Below are 24,009 nucleotides of genomic sequence, written 5' to 3'. Positions count from 1 at the left end.
TTTTGGCTGGCTTCCATGTCGGCTACTGCTTGCTGCCCTTGTAGATACACTTTGCAAATAGTTTCGCTAGTGTGCTTTCACGTAACAATATCTTCGTTTTCATATGTTGCCGGCATGGTCGTCAGCCATTTCACCAGTGCGTCGTAAAAACTGAAAGTAGCAAAGCCTATTCTATCCAGTAGCCGCTGACCATGCCAAACTGCAGCACAAACTAAGCCGTTCCATGTGTCCAGCATTTGTTCATTTACGTGTTTAGATAGTTACACAGTCCCGTGTGACTTTTTCAAGCAGTTTCAAGCGGCACCAACTCCACCCTCGATGTCTGTGCCAACAAGGGCAGTGATTAAGTGAGGGACGTGCCGGACAACGACTTTTACAAAAAAAACCTGCTATCATTAAATCGCCACAGCTAATCGACTTCTGCTGTGCCAAAGGATGAGGATTCAAAGCATGCACTGACTGTACTTTTGTCTATATGAGAGACAGCATGACAGTGCTCCACAATCCACTATCAAATAATCCGCTATCATATAACCTCATTGGCATTCAGTACAAGATAATGTAATTAATTTATTAGCTCCAGAGAAAGAAAGCACTTAATCCTATTTAACAGAAATTCTATTAATTAAAAATATATTTTCTAAATCTCCATATACCACAACTGAGCTGTAATCAGTGCTGGCATAGTAATGTGGTGTTTAATAATAGTAGACCGTACTGTATATCTTAATTTTGATGCACCCAAGTTAATGATAGGTTGCTACGTTCTTGTTATGCAATGCCAGGAGACTCCCGAGCATGTGCGGTACCCTATGTTCTTGCCCAAAATTTGCAAGCATTAAAGATTTTGAAAAATTATTTCATATTCAATTCCATATCTCGCTTTCTTTTTCTTTCTTACTTCGATTCAAAATCTACTACTCGGTATTCGCACACCCCTAATTACAAGTTGTTTAGAATCCTGTGACGATGTTCAGCTGAACCTAAACAACAGTCTGTGCCAGGACCCTACTACTGCTCCTCCTTTGCATGCATGAGACAGGTGGCAGTTGTGGACCTTACTCATTTAAGCCCGCATTCAAGGTTTGCAGTTGTGGAACCGGCACAAGCCTTTTTGTAGCAATAAAAATGTAGTGCTGCAGCAGCAATTCTGCAAAACACTTTTGGAGCAGCTGCAACTCTGCTGTGCTATGCTGAGAGGCTAACATGGCATAAACAAGCCTTTCTCTCAGTGATATGTCCTCGCTGATAAGTAGCTGAAATGCAATGTTACGAAGCCGAGTGAAGCAGGACGCTGCTAACTTCCAAATTATGGAGTATGCGCAGCACAAGTTTCCTCACCTCTGCTTGTGGTCCTGCCACAAGTGTGCATTCAACACATCTTCCTTCAAGAAGAGGTCACCACATTCCTTGCAGGGGTAGACCGTGTGCAAAACAGTGGCAGTGGTTTCGTCCTCTTGAGACAAAAGAGGGAGAAGAATAAGACATTGTTTGGGAAAAGTGGGAACAATTTTAAGCAGAAATGAAGTTTTCGCCTTTCATTTTCCTGGTGCACTCTTTGTTACCTTTAGTACATTGCATATGGTCACAGTTAACAATAAAAAACAAGCAATAACAAAAACAGCATATGACCACACACATTGCATATGTGTCCCATGTACTATTCCCTTGTGTTCCTACTTCTCACACCACCTTCAACAGTCCTGACACTGCCTTTACTAGACCAATCTTCCATCCTAATCAACTGCATGTAGGAAGCATCACGCTACGCTTTGTCTGACCTTACATTTAACATAAAGCTGGTTAAGCAAAAGTTAGCCAAACAAAACATCTAGATTAGTACAACAAGCTTACTGACTGTGACCACAAGATTTTTGTGAACGACAGTTCACGAAAACTAGAACTGTGGCTACAACAGCCCTACTGGTTGCTATGCAGAATATGGAACAGCAGCATTCCCACAGCCAAGTGAAAGAAAATGGTGAATAGTTCACCCTTTAAGGGTCAATGACGTAAATATATGGCGCCACGAACAAGTCCAAAATGGTTGATGCTGTATATTTACGACACCGTCTGTACGTTTAAAAAGCATGCCAATTTTCTAACTTTTTCTTTCCTGGCATGTGTTGCCACTATGTGGGCATACAGGGATATTTTTTCTCGCACCTCCCTCTCTCGGTTTTCGTTGCATGGTTTGTTTTAGAGCTAGTTTGCTCCAGCGCGTCTATTTACAACGCTTACGCATTGGCGCATGCGGGGGTGGGCGGCGGTTTCGGTCTTGTTCCGCGGGCAGTTTCGGCTTCTTGCGCTCGCAAAAGTGGTGGCTATCTTGTTGCAAATCACTCAAAGGGCAACTGCCTGTTTCTCACTCGTTTAAAGCTCACAGGAGTGCACATAGGAAGGATGTTGCCGTGCATGTGTTTCCTTTCCTTTTCTTTTTTTCCTTTTCTTTTTTTGAGACTTGCGAAAATTAATCGCCTCTGGTTGGCGATAAGATGAAGATTAGCGGAAGTTTGTCACACATTTTGCTTTTTTGACGGGCACAGAACCACACAGTTTTCGTGAGTGCACTCACCTACGCAGTTCAATTATGCTATGGACGTAAATATTAGCGTAAGAGCACGAACATTTCAGCGTTGCGAAATATTCTCGCATGCACATTTTCTAAGCCTTGAACTATGAGTATAACTTTGCATCAAATTTTTAATTCTTACAAGTTTATTGCCTTTTTTTATTGTTGTTATTCATGAATAAGCAGTACATATATATCAACATAAAAAATTTTTTTTCTCACTTTACGGTCACCCTAGAAAAATTACAACAATATATATATATTTTTTTCAAAATAGGACCCTCAGGAGAATTGGAATCTGCAATAAAAAGAAATCGACCCTGGGTGGTCGGATATGGTGAAAAAAATCGGCCCTGAAAAGTTTAAGAAGCCCAGTGCACCAAGAAAATTACCTGAAATGTTGACATTCCATGATGTTCTCATTAATTTGCTTGTTTTGAAGCCAACAGTGCGAAGCGACCCCACACAATCTCCATGCTTTTGTCAGTGACAAGATCTGACATTAGGATGAACCAAGCATCAGGCAAGCATGACTTGGACAGTAAGGAATCCTTAGCCCATTGGTGTTTAACTAAGTAGCAGGACATGAAAGTAAAATTCTGCAGAATTGGTTTGAGCAAGAGGGTGGCTTCACAAAGTTCTGAGCCTATCATTTATTCAAATTAATAAATTCTGGGATTCCATGTGCCAACACCACGATATCATTATGAGGCACACTGCAGTGGGGTACTGAGGATTAATTTTGACCTCATAGGGTTCTTTAACCGTTATTGCATTTCTCCCAGATCAAAATGCGGCAGCTTTGGCCGGGATTTGATCCCACGACCTCATGCTTAGCAGCTCAAGGCCACTAAGCCACCACCGTGAAGGTAATCATTTACACAGCTTTGGGTACCATGCATTTCCACCCGTTTTGTGCCAAAGGTATTTTTCAACGTTCAACAATTCAATTTCTGTCCGAGTAGCACGAGCAGGCTTTAAGTTCAAATGTATTGTCAATATGTTCCTGAATATTTTATTTCTTAACCTGAAAATTCAAACAAAAGTTGGGATGTTCCAATAAAAATATTAGGATAAGTAGTGTCACAATAAGGAAAAAATGGAATCTTGGTCAATTTGTGCAAAAAAAATAACTTTAAATGTCTTGCAGAAGAATCAAAAGACCTTCTTTGTATGGTATTCCTTAAAGCATGGAACCACAGAAGTGCAACCAATGCCCAGTACACAGCCGTTGAGGTCGGGCACATATGGTTGCAGGTCAGGCATGATAGAATCTGAGCCCGTCACTATCATGACCGCCTTTGCCACAGCTCCTATGCAGGTGATGTAATCGCTGACACACTGAGGGATCATTTTTGTTCCACTGCTCATTTTGCCCTGCCTTGGAGCGTCCACCATTAGTTTAGTTAAAAGCACGCACACCTCTGGTTTGTCCATCTACCATACGAACAAAACATTGTCGCTGTAGAGCTCACTGACTTCGCTACGTTTAATTTTCTTCTTGTGCTGTGGAAGATTTTTTCTGTTTATGCAGACTTTGCTGCAGGAACTGATCTTCAGCAGGTGGGAGGAAAGACCTGGGATTGTGCACCAATTGTCAACCAACAACATGTGTCCTTTGTTGAGCCATTTCTCTAATACGATGAGGGCCACAGATGTCACATATCCCATTCTGGAAGAGATCATTTCTGTTGAAGAGCCAGTGTGACAGTCTTCACGTCACAAAGTACTAACGACTTCAAGCCAAGCCTGCTTCAGTTCAAAGGGATGTACTGTTTGACAGCCAGACAGCCCTTGAACTAGAGTCAGCTTTCTTGAATGCACAAGTCCTTGAATGGTGTAAAGGACTCTTGAATAGAGGTGGGCGCATATCAACTTTTCAAATGCGTATTTAATTTAAATAGTAAGTATAGAATATCAAACAGTCATACTAAATTACATATATTTACAGCAAGAATATTTATTTCGATATAGTTAGGTACCCTGCATGTAATGACTAGTAGAGAAAAGGCAGGTGACTATTGGAAATGAATTAATGAATGTCTGTTGTTTACTAACACAAAGACCAGGCATGGCCAAAGAGCGCCATGCCAGTGTTAGTGAGTTCGCAGAGGAGCGATGAATTCTGAGAAGTAGATGAGACGTGGCTGTAAAGCGGCCTAAGATTAGTCGCTGTAAAGTGTGTAAAATCTAGATGTAATAAGATTATAGCAATAATTACTGAGGTGTAGTATGAACATTGAGAATGCATTGCAAAAGAATGATACAATAGACAAGATGTGTCAGATGCAAGAATTGGCAAGCACTACTACCTAAACAGAGCCCTTGAAAAACAAGGGCCTGGAGGCATGTGCTACATAAAACTATCGCAGCAGCATCCTCTGGAGAGAGGATGCGCTATGAATTTATTGGTCTTATAACATGCAGGACAGCATCAGTCAAAAAGACTGCTTTGGTGTTAAAAAGCGGTTCTTTACCAAGAAACATAGCCGGATGAAGAGGAACACAACAGAGGTATGTCAGAGGAAAATGTTTCTTCCTCTCTCTTATGGCTCCCCGACATTCCAGGAAGACATAGAGGACAGTCAGCCTCTCACCACATCTACCACAGGTTGGAGGCTCGTTACCAGTCAACAGGAAGTTGTGAGTGCCACATGTGTGTCCTATTCCAAGATGACACAATAGGACATCTGTTCATGTTCCGTAATTGAGGGACAGAAACCTAACTTCGACTTAATCATGTGAAGCTTATTGCTCGTTTCAGCATCCCACAAGCGTTGCCAGTGGCTTCATAGTTTGTTTCATAGGAAAGGCTTCAGAGCTGAGGCAGGGGCTGCAGCAGAACCATTAATACATTGCAATGCTATTGATTTGCCGATTTCGTCAGCAAGCACATTACCCTCAAGTCCTCTATGGCTAGGAACCCAGCATATTATTACATGTTTTTGAGATAAGTAGATGTTGCACAAGAGTGAGTAAAGCTCAACAAAAACAGGATTTTTATGCTTTTGTAAAGACATTAACGCTTTATGAGTCTGACGTAATAGTTCTGCGGAAACCCGCAAGGTGGAGAAAAGTAATTAATGAGGGAAAATCAGACATCCACCCGTTCGTAGCAATTGCTACAAAGGAAACCCATACGGGTTCCTCAAAAGAAAAGCCTCACAGTTGAAGAAAAATTTGTCTTGGTTCGGGAATCGAACTCGGGAACACCGCCTTTCCAGGGCAGCCGCTCTGCCATCTGAGCTAACCAGGCGGCAGGCCAAAGTCGAATTTGTCGACAACACGAAGCAAAGGCAAGAGATTGACATAATAGTTCTGCGGAAACCCGCAAGGTGGAGAGAAGTAACTAATGAGGGAAAAATATATTATTGCTTTCTCAAGTCTTAATTTTTTTGTATGTTTTACCACAGACCGTATTGCATAGGCTTCTGCAGTGAAGATACTTGTTAGGGGGTTCAATACGTCAGATTTACAAAAAAGAGGGACCAGCAGCTACGTAAGATACACCAGCAGGTGACCTTGATGTGTAGAATTCAGAGCAAAAGTACTTCGACTGAAGTTCACAGAAATGCATTGTGATTTCGAGCTTGGGAGCATGCTTTGTGACCTCTACAAAGAATACATCACATTCTATTACCTGCCACTCCCAGGGCAGTAACAGCTTATCTGGAGGCATTAGGTGATGTTCGAGAAATGGGACATCCATTTCTTTGCTAAGTTCTCTCACACACAGTGAGAAAGGTAATCTCATAGAGTGTCGATTATGAAAAAGTGTTGCACACGTCAAGAAGTCGTTAACGGTTATAGAACACGGATGTTCCTGATTAGAGCGCACTTTGAGGAAATAGCTGAAGCTGATATATGTTCTCTGCAGATGGAGTGACCACTCATTTGATTCTACATATAAACTTTCGATAGGGCTTGTTCTCAATGCGCCAGTGGCCAGGCGGATATCGAGATGGTGGACAGGATCTAGCATCTTTAGCGAACCCGGGGTAGCAGAGTGATATACCATGGTACCATTGTCCAATCATAATCGAATTAAGCTCTTGTGAAGGATGTGTGAAATAAAATTTTCAGTAAGTCCATTGTTTTTAGGCATTTCATTTTGAAATATCTTATGTGTGGAATGAAAGTAAGTTTAAAGTCAAGTATGATGCCTAAAAACTTGTGCTCTTTGTTCACAGGTATTTGTTGCCCATACATTTCGATAGTGGGACCTGCAACAAGCCCTTTCTTCCTGGTGAAAAGAACACATTAACTTTTGTAGGGATTCACTTTGAACCCGTTTTCGTCGGCCCACTTAAGATACTTTGTTCAAGAACCGTTATACTTCTGTCCCATATGCTGTAAGTTTGCAGGATTTGAAACCTATTTGCATGTCGTCTATGTAGACAGAATAGAAAATAGCTGGTGATAAGGATGCATGAAATGTGTTCATCTTAACAACAAAGAACGTGCAACTGAGCACACCCCCCTGAGGTACCCCAGTTTCCTGTACAAATGCACGCAACAGTATTTTTACATATTTTTACCCGGAATTTATGGTTGCGTAGGTAGCTTTCTATGATGTTTAACATGTGGCTGCGGATGCCCAACGCCGACAGGTCGCGCAGGATTCTGTAATGCCAAGTTGTATCGTACACCCTTTCCATATCGAGAAACACGATTCAGAAGGATTGTTTATATATGAAGGAATCGCGAATGTTTGCTTCAATGCGCACGAGAGGATCGATTGTAGACCGTCCTTCTCTAAAGCCGCACTGACATGGATCAAGAATTTTGTTTGACTCAAGGAAGTGTAAAAGGCGATGGTTTTTCATTTTTTTCAAAAAGTTTGCAAATACAACTAGTGAGGGTTATTGGGTGGTAACTTGTTACTAATGTGGGGTCTTTGCCTTGTTTCAGAATCGGAACGATGAGGAATTCTTTCCATGCAGTAGGAAGGTACCCGGCAGCCCATATAGTATTGAAAAGTGTGAGTAACATTATTTGACTACCACTGTGGAGGCGTTTAATCATGTTGTACATGATCCTGTCAGGTCCAGAGCTCTGAGATGCAGTCAAGGCTCTCAACTCGGCAATGTCAAAAGGCAGGTTATAGGATTCATTCTGCCTGCACTTGTGGTCAATGGCCTTGCGTTCTACTATTTGTTGGTGCTTTATGAATGTTTTGGAATAATGATTAGAACCGGAAACGTGCTCAAAGTGTTCACCAAGAGTGTCAGCATGGTCTTCCAAGCTATTTGCTTCATTATTCACTAGGGGCAACAGATGAATTTGTTGTCCTTTTAGCTTTCTCAGCCCATTCAATACTTCAGCTTCTTGAGTATATGAATTCATAACAGAAATAAAGCTCTGCCAGCTTGCCCTCCTTGCCTGTCGTCACGTCCTTCTTCCCTGGGATTCAACATATTTAATTTCTATTAGATTTTCAGCCTTAGGTCATTCACGTAGTTTGCTCCAAGCTTTATTTTGTCTCCTTCGTGCCTGTCTGCAATCATCATTCCACCAGGGGACCAGTCTTTTGAATGAAGTGCCATTTGTTTGAGGAATGAACTTTTCAGGGGCATCAATGATAAAAACGGTATAGTATGATACAGCATGATCTATACTAAAATTATTTATAAAATCTCGTGATAAGCAGGTGGATTCTTTAAAACATTCCCAGTCAGCTGAGGCCAGTTTCTACCACGGAACATGCGGAGGGGAGTCACGTTAGGTTACTAAGTTTAGCGTTACTGGGAAGTGATCACTTCGAAATGGATTTTTAATTACACACCATTCTACGCACCAGGGGAAATGAATTATGATGAGGATTGTAATATGTTCGTTCTCTCTTAATGAAGAGGCATGCACTGGAGTTTACAAGGACGTTTTCGATAGTCGACCTCTCATGTTGCATTGTGAGTCTCCCCACATCATGTTGCGAGTGTTAAGATCTCCCACGAGTATGTAAGTCTGTTTTTTTTTAGATGATGGCTTGGGGGTATATAAATGGAACATACAGTGACCAGTTTATTAAAAAATAATGGCTCGAACTGACACTGCCTCAAGGGGCATCTGAAGGGCAACGTGTCTGCAAGCTACAGACTTGTCGGCTACTATTGCTACACTGCCGGATGCGTTAGCCTCGTCACTGTCTTTTTGGAAGATGGTGTAATTACGAAGAAAATGAGTGTTCTTAGGTTTCAGATGTGTCTCTTAAACACAAAGCAACACTGCATTATGTTTGTATAGTTCTCTAGTCAAGGTTATGAATGTCAAGGTTATGAATGAGTCCTCTAACATTCCATTGTAGTATTTGTGTCTCCATAATGAGGAAAGTGCTTGTGCTGTATGCTTAAGAGGTGAAGATTAGCTCACAGGCTTTTTCCAGGCGCCGTGACGTGAAGTTTGTCTTTTTTGGAGCAATCATGACAATCTTGCTGCTCCTTAGATGCTGGAGGCGCAGTCTGGCTGGTTGTTGTGTCCATGGCCTCTTGCGAAATGCTGGACACGCACTCTTGTGAGCACTGTGTTTAAGTGAAGGCCTCGTCTCTGGAGACGAAACCTTTGAGGCCACCATCTTGGAGGTTGATGGCCCCTTCTGCTGGGGCGGCAGAGCAGCGCTATGTGCAGCCGCATAGGGGACAGATGGCGTCACTGGCAGCTCACTGCGTGTGGGCTGGACAGTCACCTGAAGCCATTGTGTCGCTGCCCCATGGCATGTCACATGGGCAAAGCTGTCCTTGGGAAGGTTTGATACCCACCTATATGCCTCCTTGCATGAGGTATTTTCTTTTACTTTGTCACAATTTCTTTTTCTTTTTTCTATGACGAGCATGACCACGAGTGGAATGCTCGCCATCACAGTTCACGCAGTGTGGAATGCTTTCATAAGTTTCAGAGGCATGGTCACCGGCACTACATTTAGCACATGTCTGTCAGCATCAGCACTTCTGGGAACTGCAGCCAAAATGCTGGAATTTGAAGCATCGAGGAGCGTTTCGAACATATGGTCTGGCACCTAGCTTTACGTAGCCTGTCTCGTTTGTCTCAGGCAGGATGCTTGAGCTAAAAGTAAGTATTAGATCCTTTGTTTTGATCTCCTTGCTGTAATGTCTTAGCAAAATTCGCTTAACATTGATCATATTTTGCTCGCTCCAGCCTTCCAACAGTTGAGCTTCTGCCAGCTACATTAGATCATCATCAGAGACACCAGCACGGCTGGTGTTCATAGTTCGGTGCGGGGATACTGTCACTAGGATTTACCCAAATGACGTTAGGATAGGAAGCTTTTTGTGTTGTTTTGCATCACGGATTTCCAAAAGAAAATCTCCACCAGCCATCTTCGATGTCTTGTAGTCTGAGCCAAGAGCTTCGGTGAGACATTTCGACATGAGGAAAGGTGAAATCATTTTCATGGTGTTTTCAGGTTTGTCAGAAAGGATGGCATGGAATCAGGAAAGTTTTGTAACTTGTTGCCAAAAAAGTTAAAAACATCCTTGGAGAGCCCTCGTTTCTGAGGGCAATCAGGAAGTAAGGGAAAAGAGCTTGCCATTAGTAATATGGAGTTTTCGGTGGCAGTGCCAGCCACCCTCCATGAAGCCACACAAAGGGATGTGACAGGATTTGTGTTTAAACAAGGCCTGCAAATGCCAGCTGTACACAGCCACTATAACCAAATCTGTTATAATCAAGGCTTTAACAGTAAGTTGTTGTGAAATATTTGCTTCGTCTACAGTATTCAAAAATACAGAATAGTTCATTTTGGACTACAAATACAAATAGCATATAATCTCATTTGCATTCAAAACTTCGAATATTCACCCATCCTTTCTCTTGAAACTTATTTTGAAGAGCAGAGATGATCAACCACAACTTGTGTAATCTGCCACCTTCTGCCAGTTCACCACTGTTCACAAAGCGAAGAAACCGCAAAATTAAGAAGTAGTGGTTCCGGCTCATTAGCTTTGAGAAAGGTGGCATGCTGATGAGTGGATCCAGTGATGACCAGTTGTCATATAGTTTTTTCATGATAGTAACACAGCATAGTTAACAGCCAGGCAAACGTAAATTTCACCTAGTGTGATTTCTGTCCAATAATGAATGCAGTTGGATAGAGAAGGTGCGCAGGCAGCATGCACCTGCTGACGGAAGAGATTTGTCACTTTTACAATCATGTCGACAATCTCTTCAAGAAAATATCTTTCAAAATTTCCAGCTCGCACAATTCTGCAGAGATGTCACAGTTTGATCTGCCAGATGCCACTGACTTGAATTTATGTAGTGCCGGTTTGAAGTCACCTGCTGTCCAAGTTTGCTCAGAGCCTCTACAGCCTCCTTTTGCGGGCGTTTCCATGAGCAACCTGGCATCTTCAACACTGTCATTGCCACTCGACACATTGTAATCATTATCAAGGTCCAGTGAATCAGAGCTCATTAGAAGTCCTTGGACTCCTGTATTGTTTTAAACATGCAGGCTTCTCACACTATAACGTGATGATGAAAAACAGAGATGTAAACAGCATTGACAGATAAGCTTCGTTGAGCCTTCCACCATATAAAAACAAAACATGCCATACAATTTTAGTTCAACCACCTTCAATGTAGATGGCACAACCATTCTACAGATGTTTCATGCTTGCAAATTATTTTGGGAAAGGCAGAGAGTGTGCAGAAAGTCACGGCTTTACTGAGGCACGGCCGAGGAAGTGCATAGGAATCCACACGGCATAGGAACCCTCCAAGTGCCTGGACACGGCACTTAGAAGGTCAGAGAGAAACCATACAAATTGAAGCAGAGCACTTTTTTTTCTTCAATTAGACACTTCTACACATACAGAGGCTACACTACAATGTTATCTTGAACTGGTGCAACTCAGAAAGAGTGAAGTAAACAAGAAACAAAGGAAAATACATGGAAACAGAGGGAGACAGGACTTTGTTTGGCAGAGGACTCGCATGCTTTCGAAAATTGCAATGCTGAAGGCATACGTGGCATGGCTGAGCCTTTAAGCATATGTCAAGCTAGGCAAGAAATAAAATTAGCCCATTACATATGCAGTGGCTGTGAAGCACATAACATTGACCATGCTGTGTTGTTATGTAATGACTTGATATTTGAAGAAAGGAAACTGCCATTCGTGGATTACTGCTTTGAGGCATTATCAGACACACTCACAAACAGCGTGCACAGACCAGTCTACCAGCTTTTTTTTTTTTCTGAACACCATCTCTACTCCCTCACCCACACAAAAACAAACACTCACCACTTTCGTCATCCCATGTATCACCAGCAGAGTCGCAGACCCGCATTCTGCCATTTTTGACAAGAGTATTCAACGTCCCTTGTAGTGGGATGGACTCCGCTAGTGACTTCTCTCCTTGGGCATTCACAAATGCTTCTGATGTCTATTACCATGCAAAAAAGGAAATAGCAGCATCACTAAATAAAGCCTAAGGTGTACGGCAAGTGAAGAATATACATAAAGTTAATAACAAGTTGACATAAGAGAGTGAATGTAGCTTCATTCAACCCTCTTTAATTGATGAAACCAAGTGATTCATAATCAACAAGTGGATCTCGCAAACAACTGCAGTTCATCATGCACCAATTAATTCACTGGAGCCATACAGGTTAGAGCGCCACAAGTAAAATTTTGATGTTGCACGGTCACAACAAATAAGCCACTAAGATCATCAAAAATTTTTGGTCAGTCGCAAGCATGTTATGCCTGCACTTAGTGCTGCACCCAAAAAAAGAAAGAATGCAAGGAAAGTTCCTCTTAGAGGTTGCAGAGTCTGGAGAAAAGGTGCCACAACACTGCCTTGGTTCATCAGTAGACAACTTACGTACGAATCTTAGGAGGGGAACGGGCAAGCATGTGGAAGGTGGTGTGAACGTCAAGTAGGAAGCCCACTACACAACCATGCAGAAAGCACACAAGATCATTGCAGTGGGGACTTGTTGCAACACAGAAGTCGCTTATGTTATCACTTAAACAGTACAGAACCAATGTTATCCTACATCGTTGGCTATAAGGTAGGGGCACCAAACAGGAACATCGAATTTAGACTGGTAACATCTGCTTTCAAAATGGTCATTTTCGTTAAGATTATGAGCAGAAAAAAAATTAAAGCCAAGCTTCTTGCTTTTTCAGTTTCATGACAAAATCTCAAGAGGCAGAATGGCAGTGTTACATTATTAATTTCAATGTACTTTCTTGCATTTGGAGCGTTCTGGTGCAGGAACAGTTCTCGAAACTTGCTAGTTTGAGTCTTTGGTTTCCTTAGAATGCAGCATAGTACTTCTTTACCAACAAACAATTAACCAAACTTGAGTATACATTCTCAATATATGTGAAATCACAACAAGTTGGCACAGGAGCAACGAAATGTCTTTTGTTTGCCCTATCTTCTGATTTAACAAGCGTCCTCTGAAGTAAGAGTGCCTGTTCTGGTATTGTACAAAATTTTTTGACCACTAAGCTGTTTAATATTCCTCTTTGTTGTCTCATTAAGGAAAATAATGTAACTCTTAAAAGGCCTAAATGAATATTACTTAAATGTGCCTCGATACAAATAAAGTTTCAGTTACAAGACTCAAAGCAATACAAAAGATTAAAACAAAGCTGAAGTTTCACCTTCCCGGAAAATTCAGTCTGTACTTCGCATGTCCTCTGCAAGTTGACAAGACAAACTTCATTACTGTACATACCAAGACTTCTATATGAATACAAGAATGCAAGATTAATTGGGAACTTTTAATAACTGATCTTACCTTTACAGCAGCTTCAGTCTGTACACAACTGTCAACCTAGAAGCAAATTTTTTTGTGTGTGAAAACCAGGTGGTCTCAGTTACAGGAAGTAAAGCTGGAGTACGAAATGGTGCCCACAATGTTTCACAACAAAAAAGATCACCTTTCCAACTTCTTCCGTCTGCCCACAAAAGTCAACCTGTGAGGGAGATAATTACCACAGAAATTGAAGGGTCGTTTCTCAGACACACAAACACATGGACACCATATTCAACATGCCACTATAAACAAATTTGTCTTAACCATTACTATGCCCATTCAGGACAAAAAAAAACACAATAACACGTGAAGAAATACATTGAGCAACATAAAACTTTGTTCTGTTTGAGTAGGAATTTATAAAAGCCCTATTTATAACACCAGAATTTAGGGCACAAACACTGATTTTGCTTAATAGTATGTTTTGGGATAAATTTCTATATTTGCATCATTTAATATGTGCTCAGCGAACACATTTGACTCTACTCTCCACCAACTTCTGTTCACCATGAAGTCTTTCTGTGAGGCTGCACTCAAGACATTTTAAGCATTGAAAGTCAGTGCCACAAAGCAGGAAAAGAAACTTGTGAAGCACATAGGCAAATGGTTTTCAACTAGCTGCAGAACGTGTTCAAACATGTTTTCTTGCGAATAGCAAATGGCATCCCAGTAATACTGAATTTGTAATGGTATTGATTTCCACTGCACACACCAAAGCACTGCAGTAACTGGTATTCAAATTGTTCACACATTGTTACAAGATACAAAACATTTTGTGGAATTGCAGCTCATTGCTGCAAAGGCCACATAGCTTGCAGTTTGACAACCTCACGGTCTGGATTTTCTCAGTGTCTGTTTAGAGAAAGGTTACACTCAATGTCTGAGCCAAGCGATAGGAAATGCCGTCATTTACCCAGTTCTGAAAGGCCCCCTCCATCATAAATGCCTGGTATTTCTTAACAAGTTGCACCAGCTGCAAATGCCTGTCCTGCTAGATGAATGCATTTAACTTCACCTCGGTGCTCTTGGCATTGGCAGAGGTTAATGACTTGTCACTTCTTTGTGGTCAGCGGCACCATTGCAAGTATTCATTGCAAATATCGCCAAGAACTTGTGCCTTAAATTTCATTCTCTTCTAACCTTTATAAAAACGTGGGACAAATTGTGACGTAAATTTGCATATCAATGCTATTTCTTATTTTTTCCAAACACTCAACAAACTAATAATAAATGAGTACTCTTTGCTTTTTGGTCTTGAAATCACAAATAATAACAATGCTAGGTGCTGCCAAACACACGGAAAATAGGGATGTTTAAAATTTGATGAGTGATTTCACCGCCAACTACAGGGCAAAATGAAAGCACGTGGGGCAAATGAGATGCATGCGTAAAAAGGAATTGGGAGCTATTATTTACACTTACAGCAAATAAAATGGTGACTGTGGGTTTATGCACACTTGGGACACGTTTCATCCATGTTAAAAATGCAACATGGAGTGAGGCACTGTCCATAGATTACTGCCTCCAGGTGATTAAAGAACTGATTCACCTGTGACCTGCTTAGCGACTGCGCCCTGGAAAAGTTCTTCAGCCTTCTGGAGACTAATATCTTTCCTGTGACATTTCACGAACGAGTATAGCCAGTCTTTCCCCGCCGTTCTACTTATCCTGGTGAATGGATGCGCTATTTTGTTGCCTCGCAACACGCAAAAACAAGCTTCCGGACATCTTTGTATGTGAGCCCAGAGAGAGACTTTTCCATGCATATAATGTGGTCCACATGCATTCTTTCTTGCTCTTCAGTAAGAACTCGTCGCTTAGATGCAAACTGAGCCTTGTAAAGAGGTTCGGTACAGCAGTGCTGTAGCTTCTTGGCCCATCTATTCTGTGCGTCCTTAGGTACATGGAAAAGCTGAGATGCAAAGCGAACTGAATGAAGATTTTGCACTATGATTTCCAGTGCTTCTTTCATGTCTTCCTCTCACCAGTCAGCTCTCTTTGTTTTTCTTTTGTATGTTCTGACCAGCCTAGACAAAGAGGCAGAAGATTACACTTTAGGAACAAGCACTATATTCACACAATGATTGAAAAGCTCTTTTTTTTTTTTGCCGAAAGAAGGAAAGCAAAGGGCTGGAAACTTCATACACCCTTCCTAATGAGCAATTATTCAAAACTTACATTTTCTTTGGCCATTCCTGATGCTGCTGCAGGCCTCAGAAAAAAAAAAACAAGTGCAGAATTTGCTGCCCATTCGGTCACTCCACCAGCTCACATGCAACCACCAATCTTTTTTTTTTCCTGTAGATTAATTCCTCGAATCCTAAAGAGTTTTACTTCGCTTGAAGCGAGTAGCTAGCAACATGCTTCACCCCCACCCTGAAGCTATTCTGGTGAAGGGTTTTCATGACAGATGGCATTAGGTGAATTATGTCTCTTGTTCCATGTGTCTTTTTGCCCTGCCTTCCGCTACTTCATACACTGAGAACTAAGTACTTTATTTCCATTTACCACAATATGTCAGGCATAAATAAATAAATGAAAGCATACATAAATGTACCATTCAAATTTAATATCATGGGTAATATTTCATTGTTCATGAATCAACTCATGAAAGTTTAAAACAATTTGCCATGTGGTGCAACAATGTAACAATAAAAAAAGCTTCTGTCACATCTGGCAAGGTGTATTTATGGTCCAGTGGTTATAATGTGTTGCTGGTGAACAAATGACTCTTGTTTTGACTACACCAATGCACTCGCATGACATATGCTATAGCTAGAAACATAACACACCCACAATAAAAACATCAAGGAAAATTAGCACAAAACTAGGTGGAGTGACAGACCTCCAAGCCTCTAGTGGGATGCATGATTCTGTATGGAGCACAGTGACCTTAGGGCAAATTCAGCACTGCATATCATACAGCCCTGTCACATTGGCTGAGTGCCCTGCACAAGAGAAAGCAAAACGTCTCAACACGTTGATGCAAACATAAAGCTCTCAAGTTTAAGGCAAACACTATGAGCACACATTCTGGCTTTCATGAGCATGCTATAACACGCCAAGCACATGGTACTGCTCTGGACAAATGAAATGAAAACAAGCAAGTCTAACATATAGCAAATTTTATTATTATTAACTTCACAGTCCACTCTTGCTCTGCTACATATCAGGTGCCCAAAAGTGGTACAGGTCAGAAAGCATATGAAGAGAAATCACGCCAACTTCCGAAAGAAGCGACCAACATAGCAACAAAACACACCACATTTTGTTAGCCCAAGCTTGCCTGTGTTTTCTTTCCTCACAGAGGACAGCCTATCGACATGCAAAAACCAACTGCTGGGACAACTATTTGACAAAAACTTTCTATGAGCCACCTTTCCAACTGCACCAAGATCACAAAGCAATGGTGTATATTTACATTTGCACTCCCGAGAGAACTGCATGCATAAAGCTAGTTGTATAGCACTCCTTGACAAAGCTTGCAATACACTGGTCTCCACATAGCATTTTCAAACATATGTACCAGTGCACTCTAATTCACAACATAGAATTTTCAATTCTTGAGAAACCAGTGAATGATGCGTTCATGTAGAGGGCAAGATTAAATGCGAAATAAGTAATTATGGGCTTCCTCTAAAAGGTGGCCAAAACATTTCCCAGTTGTATCCACATTTTACGCCGACTACAAAGAAAAAGACGTATTTTATCGATAGTTTTGAATTTTAGCAAGCTTTAGATGCCGTGAATTCTTTCTTTCTTTTAGTTTATCACAGACATGTTGAGTGCGCGCCACCTTTGTGTAGAGCGCGGGAACGGTGGCCTCGAGATAGTTCTCGAGCCCAGCAGCTACACGTCGCTGGCTGCATCCGGAGCGCCCCAGCGGACACTGTTTTCGCGTTCTACACAAGGGTAGCGCGCACTGTAAGTGATCCTTGTTCTCGAACACAGATTCACACGCTTTTCGAGTTATTAGGACGTTATCTGTACGCTTTTGCATCAGCCCGTGCGTCATTTGAGAATAGTCGAATGACAACTGAAACACCGCGTAGTTGCAATTCTAGTTTCACCGACTACCTACCTCAATAAAACTTCTTTCTGGGCGAGTTGGTGCATACTTGACATGAAAACTGTTTACAGCGCAAACACATGCAACCACAAAGTATAAGGGACAGGACACAAGCGCTTGTGTCCTGTCCCTTATACTTTGTGGTTGCATGTGTTTGCGCTGTAAACAGTTTTCATGTCAAGTAGCTACCTCAATGTTCGAATAAGCTTTAGGACATCTAAGTATGCCTCTCCAAGAACATTCTTCGAATTTCAGAAGACTATAAACGAAACTAAAAACATGACATGGCTTGACAAGCATGCTACATTTTTGCCAATCAAAATTTTCAGAAAGCTGAAGATCTTTCACTTGCGGAGTCTGTAGGTAGGTAGCCTGTCATTCTACTCCGTCGTGGGGGATGTTGCACGCTGGAAGCGCTGTAAGCATTTAGACTCCTCAGCCTCTGAGTTAGAGGCTAATACCCCATTAAAGATGTCCCCTTTCTTCATTGCATACGGCAAAAAGGACAGCGTTGATACACGACCACAGCCAACCGTGTGCACAAGCAGCGTCTAGCCGCGCTACAGTGAGCGTCAGCCAGATCAATCCGCGATGTCTAGAAATGAGCAAACCCGCAGAATTGACATAAAACGGAAAGCCAGAATGCTTACATCGCTTACATCCTATACGCTTTTCTTGGTCGTTCAACACATCCTATACGTTTTTCTTGGCCATTCATAAGCTCAACATACCAAATAAATTGACCACCGCGTTAATATCATACGACGAATATGATCGTGTAAACCGCAGCATGACCGTGGTGTAAACAACCATACGGTTACTAACATGGCTCGACTTGGCTAACAGCGGCTGCGCTACACACTGCAACCATCATAGAGTTTACTAGATATCTGCCGCGTCGCTAGTTTTCCCGTTAGAGCCTATGCGTTAGAGCAATTGGTTAGAGCGGAGCCAATTGGCGGAGCATAAGAGTTTCTCACTATATTACTCTATGGAGCCGAGGTTCCTGTAGTTCAGGGTAGTCGCGGAGAGACGGCGCTCGCTGCCGACCCTACTTTCTGTTGAGGAGAAAGTGACGATTACTAGGCTGGCGCACCTCTATGGGCGCGCGTTCGACCAATGGCTTGACGAGAGACTGTGGGTCATTTAATGCATGAAGCACACAGAACGTCGTTACTAAAGCCCCTCCATGTGTATGGAGGGGCTTTAGTAACGGCGGTGGCGCGTGGATGGAGGGGCTTTAGTCGTTACATAGTACGATACATAAAGCAAGCTGCCGATGACTGTATGTGGGCTGTGTTTTTGGCAACCGTAGTGTGAGCATTAAATGGTGTTAGAGCATTTACCGACCGAACCGAATTGTCACAGCCGCCACACAGTCAAGATTTGCCACTAGGATATAGCTGAAAAAAAAGAAAAAGAAAATGATGCAGCAGAAGCAGACTTCAGCAATTTCTTTGACTACTCTGTGATTCATTCATTGTGACAGAAGCATCCTCCCACAACAAAGACCACCACCTATTTTTGCCTGCCTCCTTTATCCTTAAATAAATGCACTCAGCCACAGCAGAGGAATGTGCAGCAAGCCAGCAGTTACAGGGTTCTTGGTTGGGATGGTGATAGGTGCAGTTGTAGAATAAAGTAATACAGTAGGACCTGGTTCATACATTGTGTAAATAACTGCGAGAAAAAATGTACTAACCAGGAAAACATAGGATCCGAAGTAACAAAAAAAATTGGCAGACCCAACTATTGTTGACATCTACATGGACTGCGCATATGCACTGTCTTCATGCGCACCTGGTGCCTGTAGGTGACGTAATCTGAAGTTTCAGAGATGCATTCAATGCAGAGGCAATAGAAGCATTCGCTCCCCTCTGTTTGCGCTCTTTATCATGCCAGCATTATTATAGCGCATGTTCGCGATCATTGAGTGAGATTTGTTCACGTTTGCCTGTGCACACAACACCATGCTTGCTAACTTAAGCAATAAGTTAAGGTTTCCTGCAATTTATACAGCCGAATAACTTGCTTCGTGTAATTGTGTAATACTTTGCCATCACTATCAATGTTTTGCTTCTCATACAGCACTGCGACTTTATCATTGAAATTCATTTTTTCCAATTGTCCGATAAAGTGAAATTTTTACGGCCCTTCCATGTAAGAGAGATCCACAGGCAATGATGACTTACTTGCATAAAAGGTCGAATTTCAATATAATGATATCTCGATATAACGAAGTGCCTATTTTACCGTCTTCTTTATATTGAGCTATACAATGGCAGACTGGCAGCCAGCTTTGGGATGATCACAGTGTGATTGGGAGATTTCGTTTATAAACTTTGGTCGCCCTGCTTATCAGTGTCGTAGCTGTTGGGTTTTGCTAACCAGGAGACAATAATTCGGTAGACCTGGCAGGCATACATATATAGATCTGGCTCGTAGATATCTGAAAAGCGCACACACCTGTTAATAGAAGAGCACAGGTTATTCAACGGTTTTATCATATAAATGCAACACCTAAGATGTTGAAACACATCACATGTTAAATATTTTTCTTACAAGTGGGTAACACTTAAACGTTACAACACATTGTGTGTCACATATATGGCAAGCCATCACTGCCAGTGTGATGACAACAAAGTTGCAACTCCTCATGGTAGCCGCACTGGAGAAAATCTTGGCTCATGATCAACTCCCATTGTTCCGACTTAGGTGGCACACAGCTAGCCTCATGCCTTCCCATGCAAGCTACAACAAAATGCACTGAAGGTAGCCACACAAGCACTTCTGTGCTTATGCACTTGTTACTTCACTTAAAGTTTCTGCAGCAGTGTGCTTGAGAGCTAAACACATTAGGCACTAGGCTATTGTGCAATGTTCATGCTTGGTAATCTGTGAAAGGTACATGGACACTGAGAATGGTTATGTATGTACTTGAGAGACCACAACATTCATTATTATAGGCAATTATAGGCTCATGGCAGGTGTTGTTAGTTGATATTTTATACATAGCAAGACGTTCTTAAGAACAGTGTCCACTGCGAGGGCCAAAGAAATCAGTGAAGTCCATTTAATTTCTTTATTGGCAATATAATTTACAGCTTTAACATCCAATGCTACATAGGGTTTATGAGTAATGACAAAGCAGTAAGCTTCAGGTTGATTCTAATCACCTGAGATTCCTGTACCACATGCCTAAATACAAGTAAGAGTGTTTTGCATTCCACTTGCATCAGAATGTAGCCTCTGCAGCCGAATATAAAATTTAATACGCATGACCGCATGCTAATCAAAACAATACCAAAGCCACTATGCCACTACAGTGTTAAATTTATCCCCTTTAATCATGCTCCTCTGCTTCTCTGGTCAAGCAGTGCGAAATACTCACTGCATCCCGAGTCTGTGTTCCTCCATGGCCGTAACGTGACTCTAAGTGGTGCATTAGTTTGTCTTTTTTAGAAAACCCTTTCTTACATACAGGACAGTGGTACTGGTAATGGCCTCTGTGCACCACTTCTTCATGCCTCCTTGCACTCCTGATTCGTGTGAACGTCTTCCCGCACACTGGGCAGGCGTGAGGCCTTCCGTCCGTGTGCTGGGACAGCATGTGTTCGATGAGCATGTGCTTTTGCATGAAGGCCTGACTGCAGTTGGGGCACACATTGACAGATTTGTCATCGGCCACATGCAACCTTTGGTGGCAAGCCAACTGAGATTGCTGGGTGAAATGCTGCCCGCACTCTTCACACTCGTACAATGTTCCATCTGACTGTTCTCTCTCATCTAAATGGTCTCTCAGGTGCCGGTCGCGATCTTCCCGCTGGCTGAAGCCTTTTTTGCAGAATTGACACTGAAACGGCTCCTCGCCTTTGAGAGTCCTTTCCTGCAAGCTGAGATGGTTCCTGAAAATGAGAAGAATAGAAGGGAAGGATGTCAGTCGACATATAAAGTTTAATACAAATGTCATACCATATTCTCACATAAGTGACGCCCTTTTGAAATTTTTTAAGATTTAAATTATCGAGCTTTTACATGCCAAAACCACTTTCTGGTTATGAGGCATGCCATAGTGGGGGACTCCGGAAATTTGGACCATCTAGGGTTCTTTAACGTGCACCTAAATCTAAGTACAGAGGTGTTTTCTGATCTCGCCCCCATTGAAATGCGGCCACCGTGGCCAGGATTCAATCCCGCGACCTCGTGCTCAGCAGCCCAACACCATAGCCACTGGGAAACCATGGCGGGTACCCTTTTAAAGAAAACAAGATTGCATCTGAATTTCTTGAGTGTAGAGCCTACATGACTAAATAAAAAATAAATGTGTATCTACACTCGTACAACCTTTCGTCGAAGTGGTCTTTTAGGTGCCGGTCGAGATATTCCCGCTGGCTGAAGCCCTTTTGACAGAACTGGCACTCATATGGCTGCACACCTCTGGGTGCCCATTTATGCAAGCCAAGATGGCTCCTGCAAAGTGCAGAATAGATGAGAAGGGTGAGAGTTGAAATATAAACAGCGTTTGACAGAAATATCATATATTCTCAGATAAAGGTAACCCCCCCCTCTCCTTTCTTTTTCTTAAGTTCACATCGGACTTTCTTGAGTGTGGCGCCTACAGGAGTAACCAAAAATGTACATCAACTTTGAAAAAACAGGCATACTTGCCACCATATGTGATTGATCTTGGGAAGCATTTATTTCAGCTTCTTTCACTTTTTAATTTGTCATAGCTGGCACATAACAAGAGCTGGAGCAGTTGGAGTTGAGTTGAACGCACACATGCTGTTTAAAGTATGCAGTATGCAGGTTTCTGTATCTGTATGCAGGTTTCGACTTCTCATTGCATATAAAACAATAACTCACTACCAGGGTTTTCACGGAAGACGTCAACAGAATGTTTCCGCTGATAATGCCCTCATAGATTTAAGATGGTGTGGGAGTGACAAAAGCTCACTCCACAAATGTGTACAGCACGCATGAGCATGCAAGTTCACATGTCGAAAAAACAGTGCAAGCACAGGATGACCACTGAAAGACACAAAATTCAATACACAACCTTCGAGTAAGACATCCTGAGCACACAAATGCACAGCAGCAGGTGCTCCCTACAGAAAGCAACATAGGCTCTCACCCTGCAGATGGGGAAAGCATGACACCACAAGGCACGGGAAGGAGGGATACGAACTTTGTATTATAAGAAGATTATAGGTGCCCCATCAACAAATGCAGTAGAACCTTGCTGGCATGTTGCTCATTCATATGTTTTCCCGGGTATAACGTCACTGAATCCTGGTCCAAACAAAGAGTTCCTATGTATTAGAATCCCCTTTTACATGTTGTCATTTCTGTATTACACTTTAAGACTTTGGCATATAATAACAAGTACCAAATGTAGCGTCTGTAGCATAAAAATTCAAAATGAAAAAAGTAAACTGCAGTAGACACCCTAGCTGCGCACTTCAGACCACCATCAATGCATAGCTTTGATGCACCACTATTTTGGTGGTGTCACGAATTTCAGTGCCCCAGAAATGGACAGAAACACAATTCAAATATGTTAAAAAACATTTATCTAAAAGAAAAAATAACAAAAGAAAACAAACAGCAAACTACCCTGACACTATAAAAACTATACACACACGAGACACTCCAAAAACTAGGTATACACATAAATAAAAACAAACAAGCCCTCAACTACATATTGTTCCTCCGCTCGACTAACCAACCATCACGAGCAAACGAACATTCTGACCGTCGCCAGTCGTGTCGGACTCCGGCCCAGCATGGCAAAGGACTTTGGCTTGCGTGGTTGTGATGCAGTGTGGGCGTTGACCTGCAACGAGAGCGACGAGGTTGTAGTCTTCCGCAGAGACCCGCGTGGCACAGGACGCGGTCTGATCCAGTCGGCCGTTGTGCCGCTAATGTGGCCAAGTGATTGCCTTCGTGGCACGGGATAGCAATCGCTTACAGCAGCGTGGGCATGGACTGGGGCCGCAGAACACAGCCACGGCGACGCAGTCGAGGCTCAGAGCCGGAGTTTTCGCTGGCAAACTTATGAACGTCCCTTCTCCGGTCCGTGGTCACCGAAGCTGCTGCCTCCTGTCTCCAGAGCATGGCTGGAGATGCCACTGTCTTGCTTCTCGACCACGTCAGCAATGCCAGCTCATCTCCGCCTGCACCTCCTGTTTCTTAATTTCTTCTTTTCTCTAGCGTTTCATGTGCTTCTCAACTGCGGATACCTTCCCTGTTTCTTCGACTGGCGTCTTCGTCTTTTTCGCATTGTCATACAGGTCTTGCCAGTAACTCATGACAGGCGGGTGTGTCTTGGCATGCGTTTTTCAAATTTCATAAACCTTACAATGCGTCGTTTGATACTCAGGTTCTGCCTGCATGGTGATTCTGCCTGCGTGGTGATTTGGCCACAAAGTCGAGCAGAAATTACAATAATGCTATGTGCTACTAGAAGACGATGACGTTGACCCTTGGATATAGTCGGACATACCCATAAGCCCCCACTGCTGATCTGACAACAACGACATGCCTTGCTTGATGCTGGCTGGCTTCCATACTGGCCAGTGC

The 24,009-nt window shown here is 42.4% G+C and overlaps 1 protein-coding gene across 11 annotated transcripts in view; it reads right to left on the bottom strand.

Annotated features, from left to right (window-relative positions):
• The window catches only part of LOC142564094 (uncharacterized), a 46,654-nt gene that overhangs the window by 7,301 nt on the left and 15,344 nt on the right, over positions 1-24,009 (bottom strand). For 2 of the 11 annotated variants that reach the window (XM_075674940.1, XM_075674941.1), the window contains 3 exons: positions 23,183-23,263; positions 21,772-21,897; positions 20,496-21,332 (listed from right to left, as the gene is read on the bottom strand). The exons of 1 other annotated variant lie outside the window; for it this stretch is intronic. In XM_075674940.1, the coding sequence (XP_075531055.1) occupies positions 20,771-21,332; positions 21,772-21,897; positions 23,183-23,263 (769 nt within the window). In that variant the 3' untranslated portion in view covers positions 20,496-20,770. Of the gene's footprint in view, positions 1-1,341; positions 1,457-11,829; positions 11,972-13,203; positions 13,240-13,340; positions 13,377-13,482; positions 13,519-14,780; positions 14,901-15,536; positions 16,177-16,203; positions 16,307-17,779; positions 17,988-18,077; positions 18,247-20,495; positions 21,333-21,771; positions 21,898-23,182; positions 23,264-24,009 lie in introns of those variants that run through there. 8 more of the 11 variants (XM_075674946.1, XM_075674947.1, XM_075674948.1 and 5 more) reach the window with 8 other exon arrangements.

This window comes from Dermacentor variabilis, chromosome 11 (assembly GCF_050947875.1).
Source record: "Dermacentor variabilis isolate Ectoservices chromosome 11, ASM5094787v1, whole genome shotgun sequence".
Taxonomy (NCBI): Eukaryota; Metazoa; Arthropoda; class Arachnida; order Ixodida; family Ixodidae; genus Dermacentor; species Dermacentor variabilis.
The sequence above is the reverse complement of the archived record's forward strand: the minus strand, read 5'-3'. Positions and strand labels throughout refer to the sequence as shown.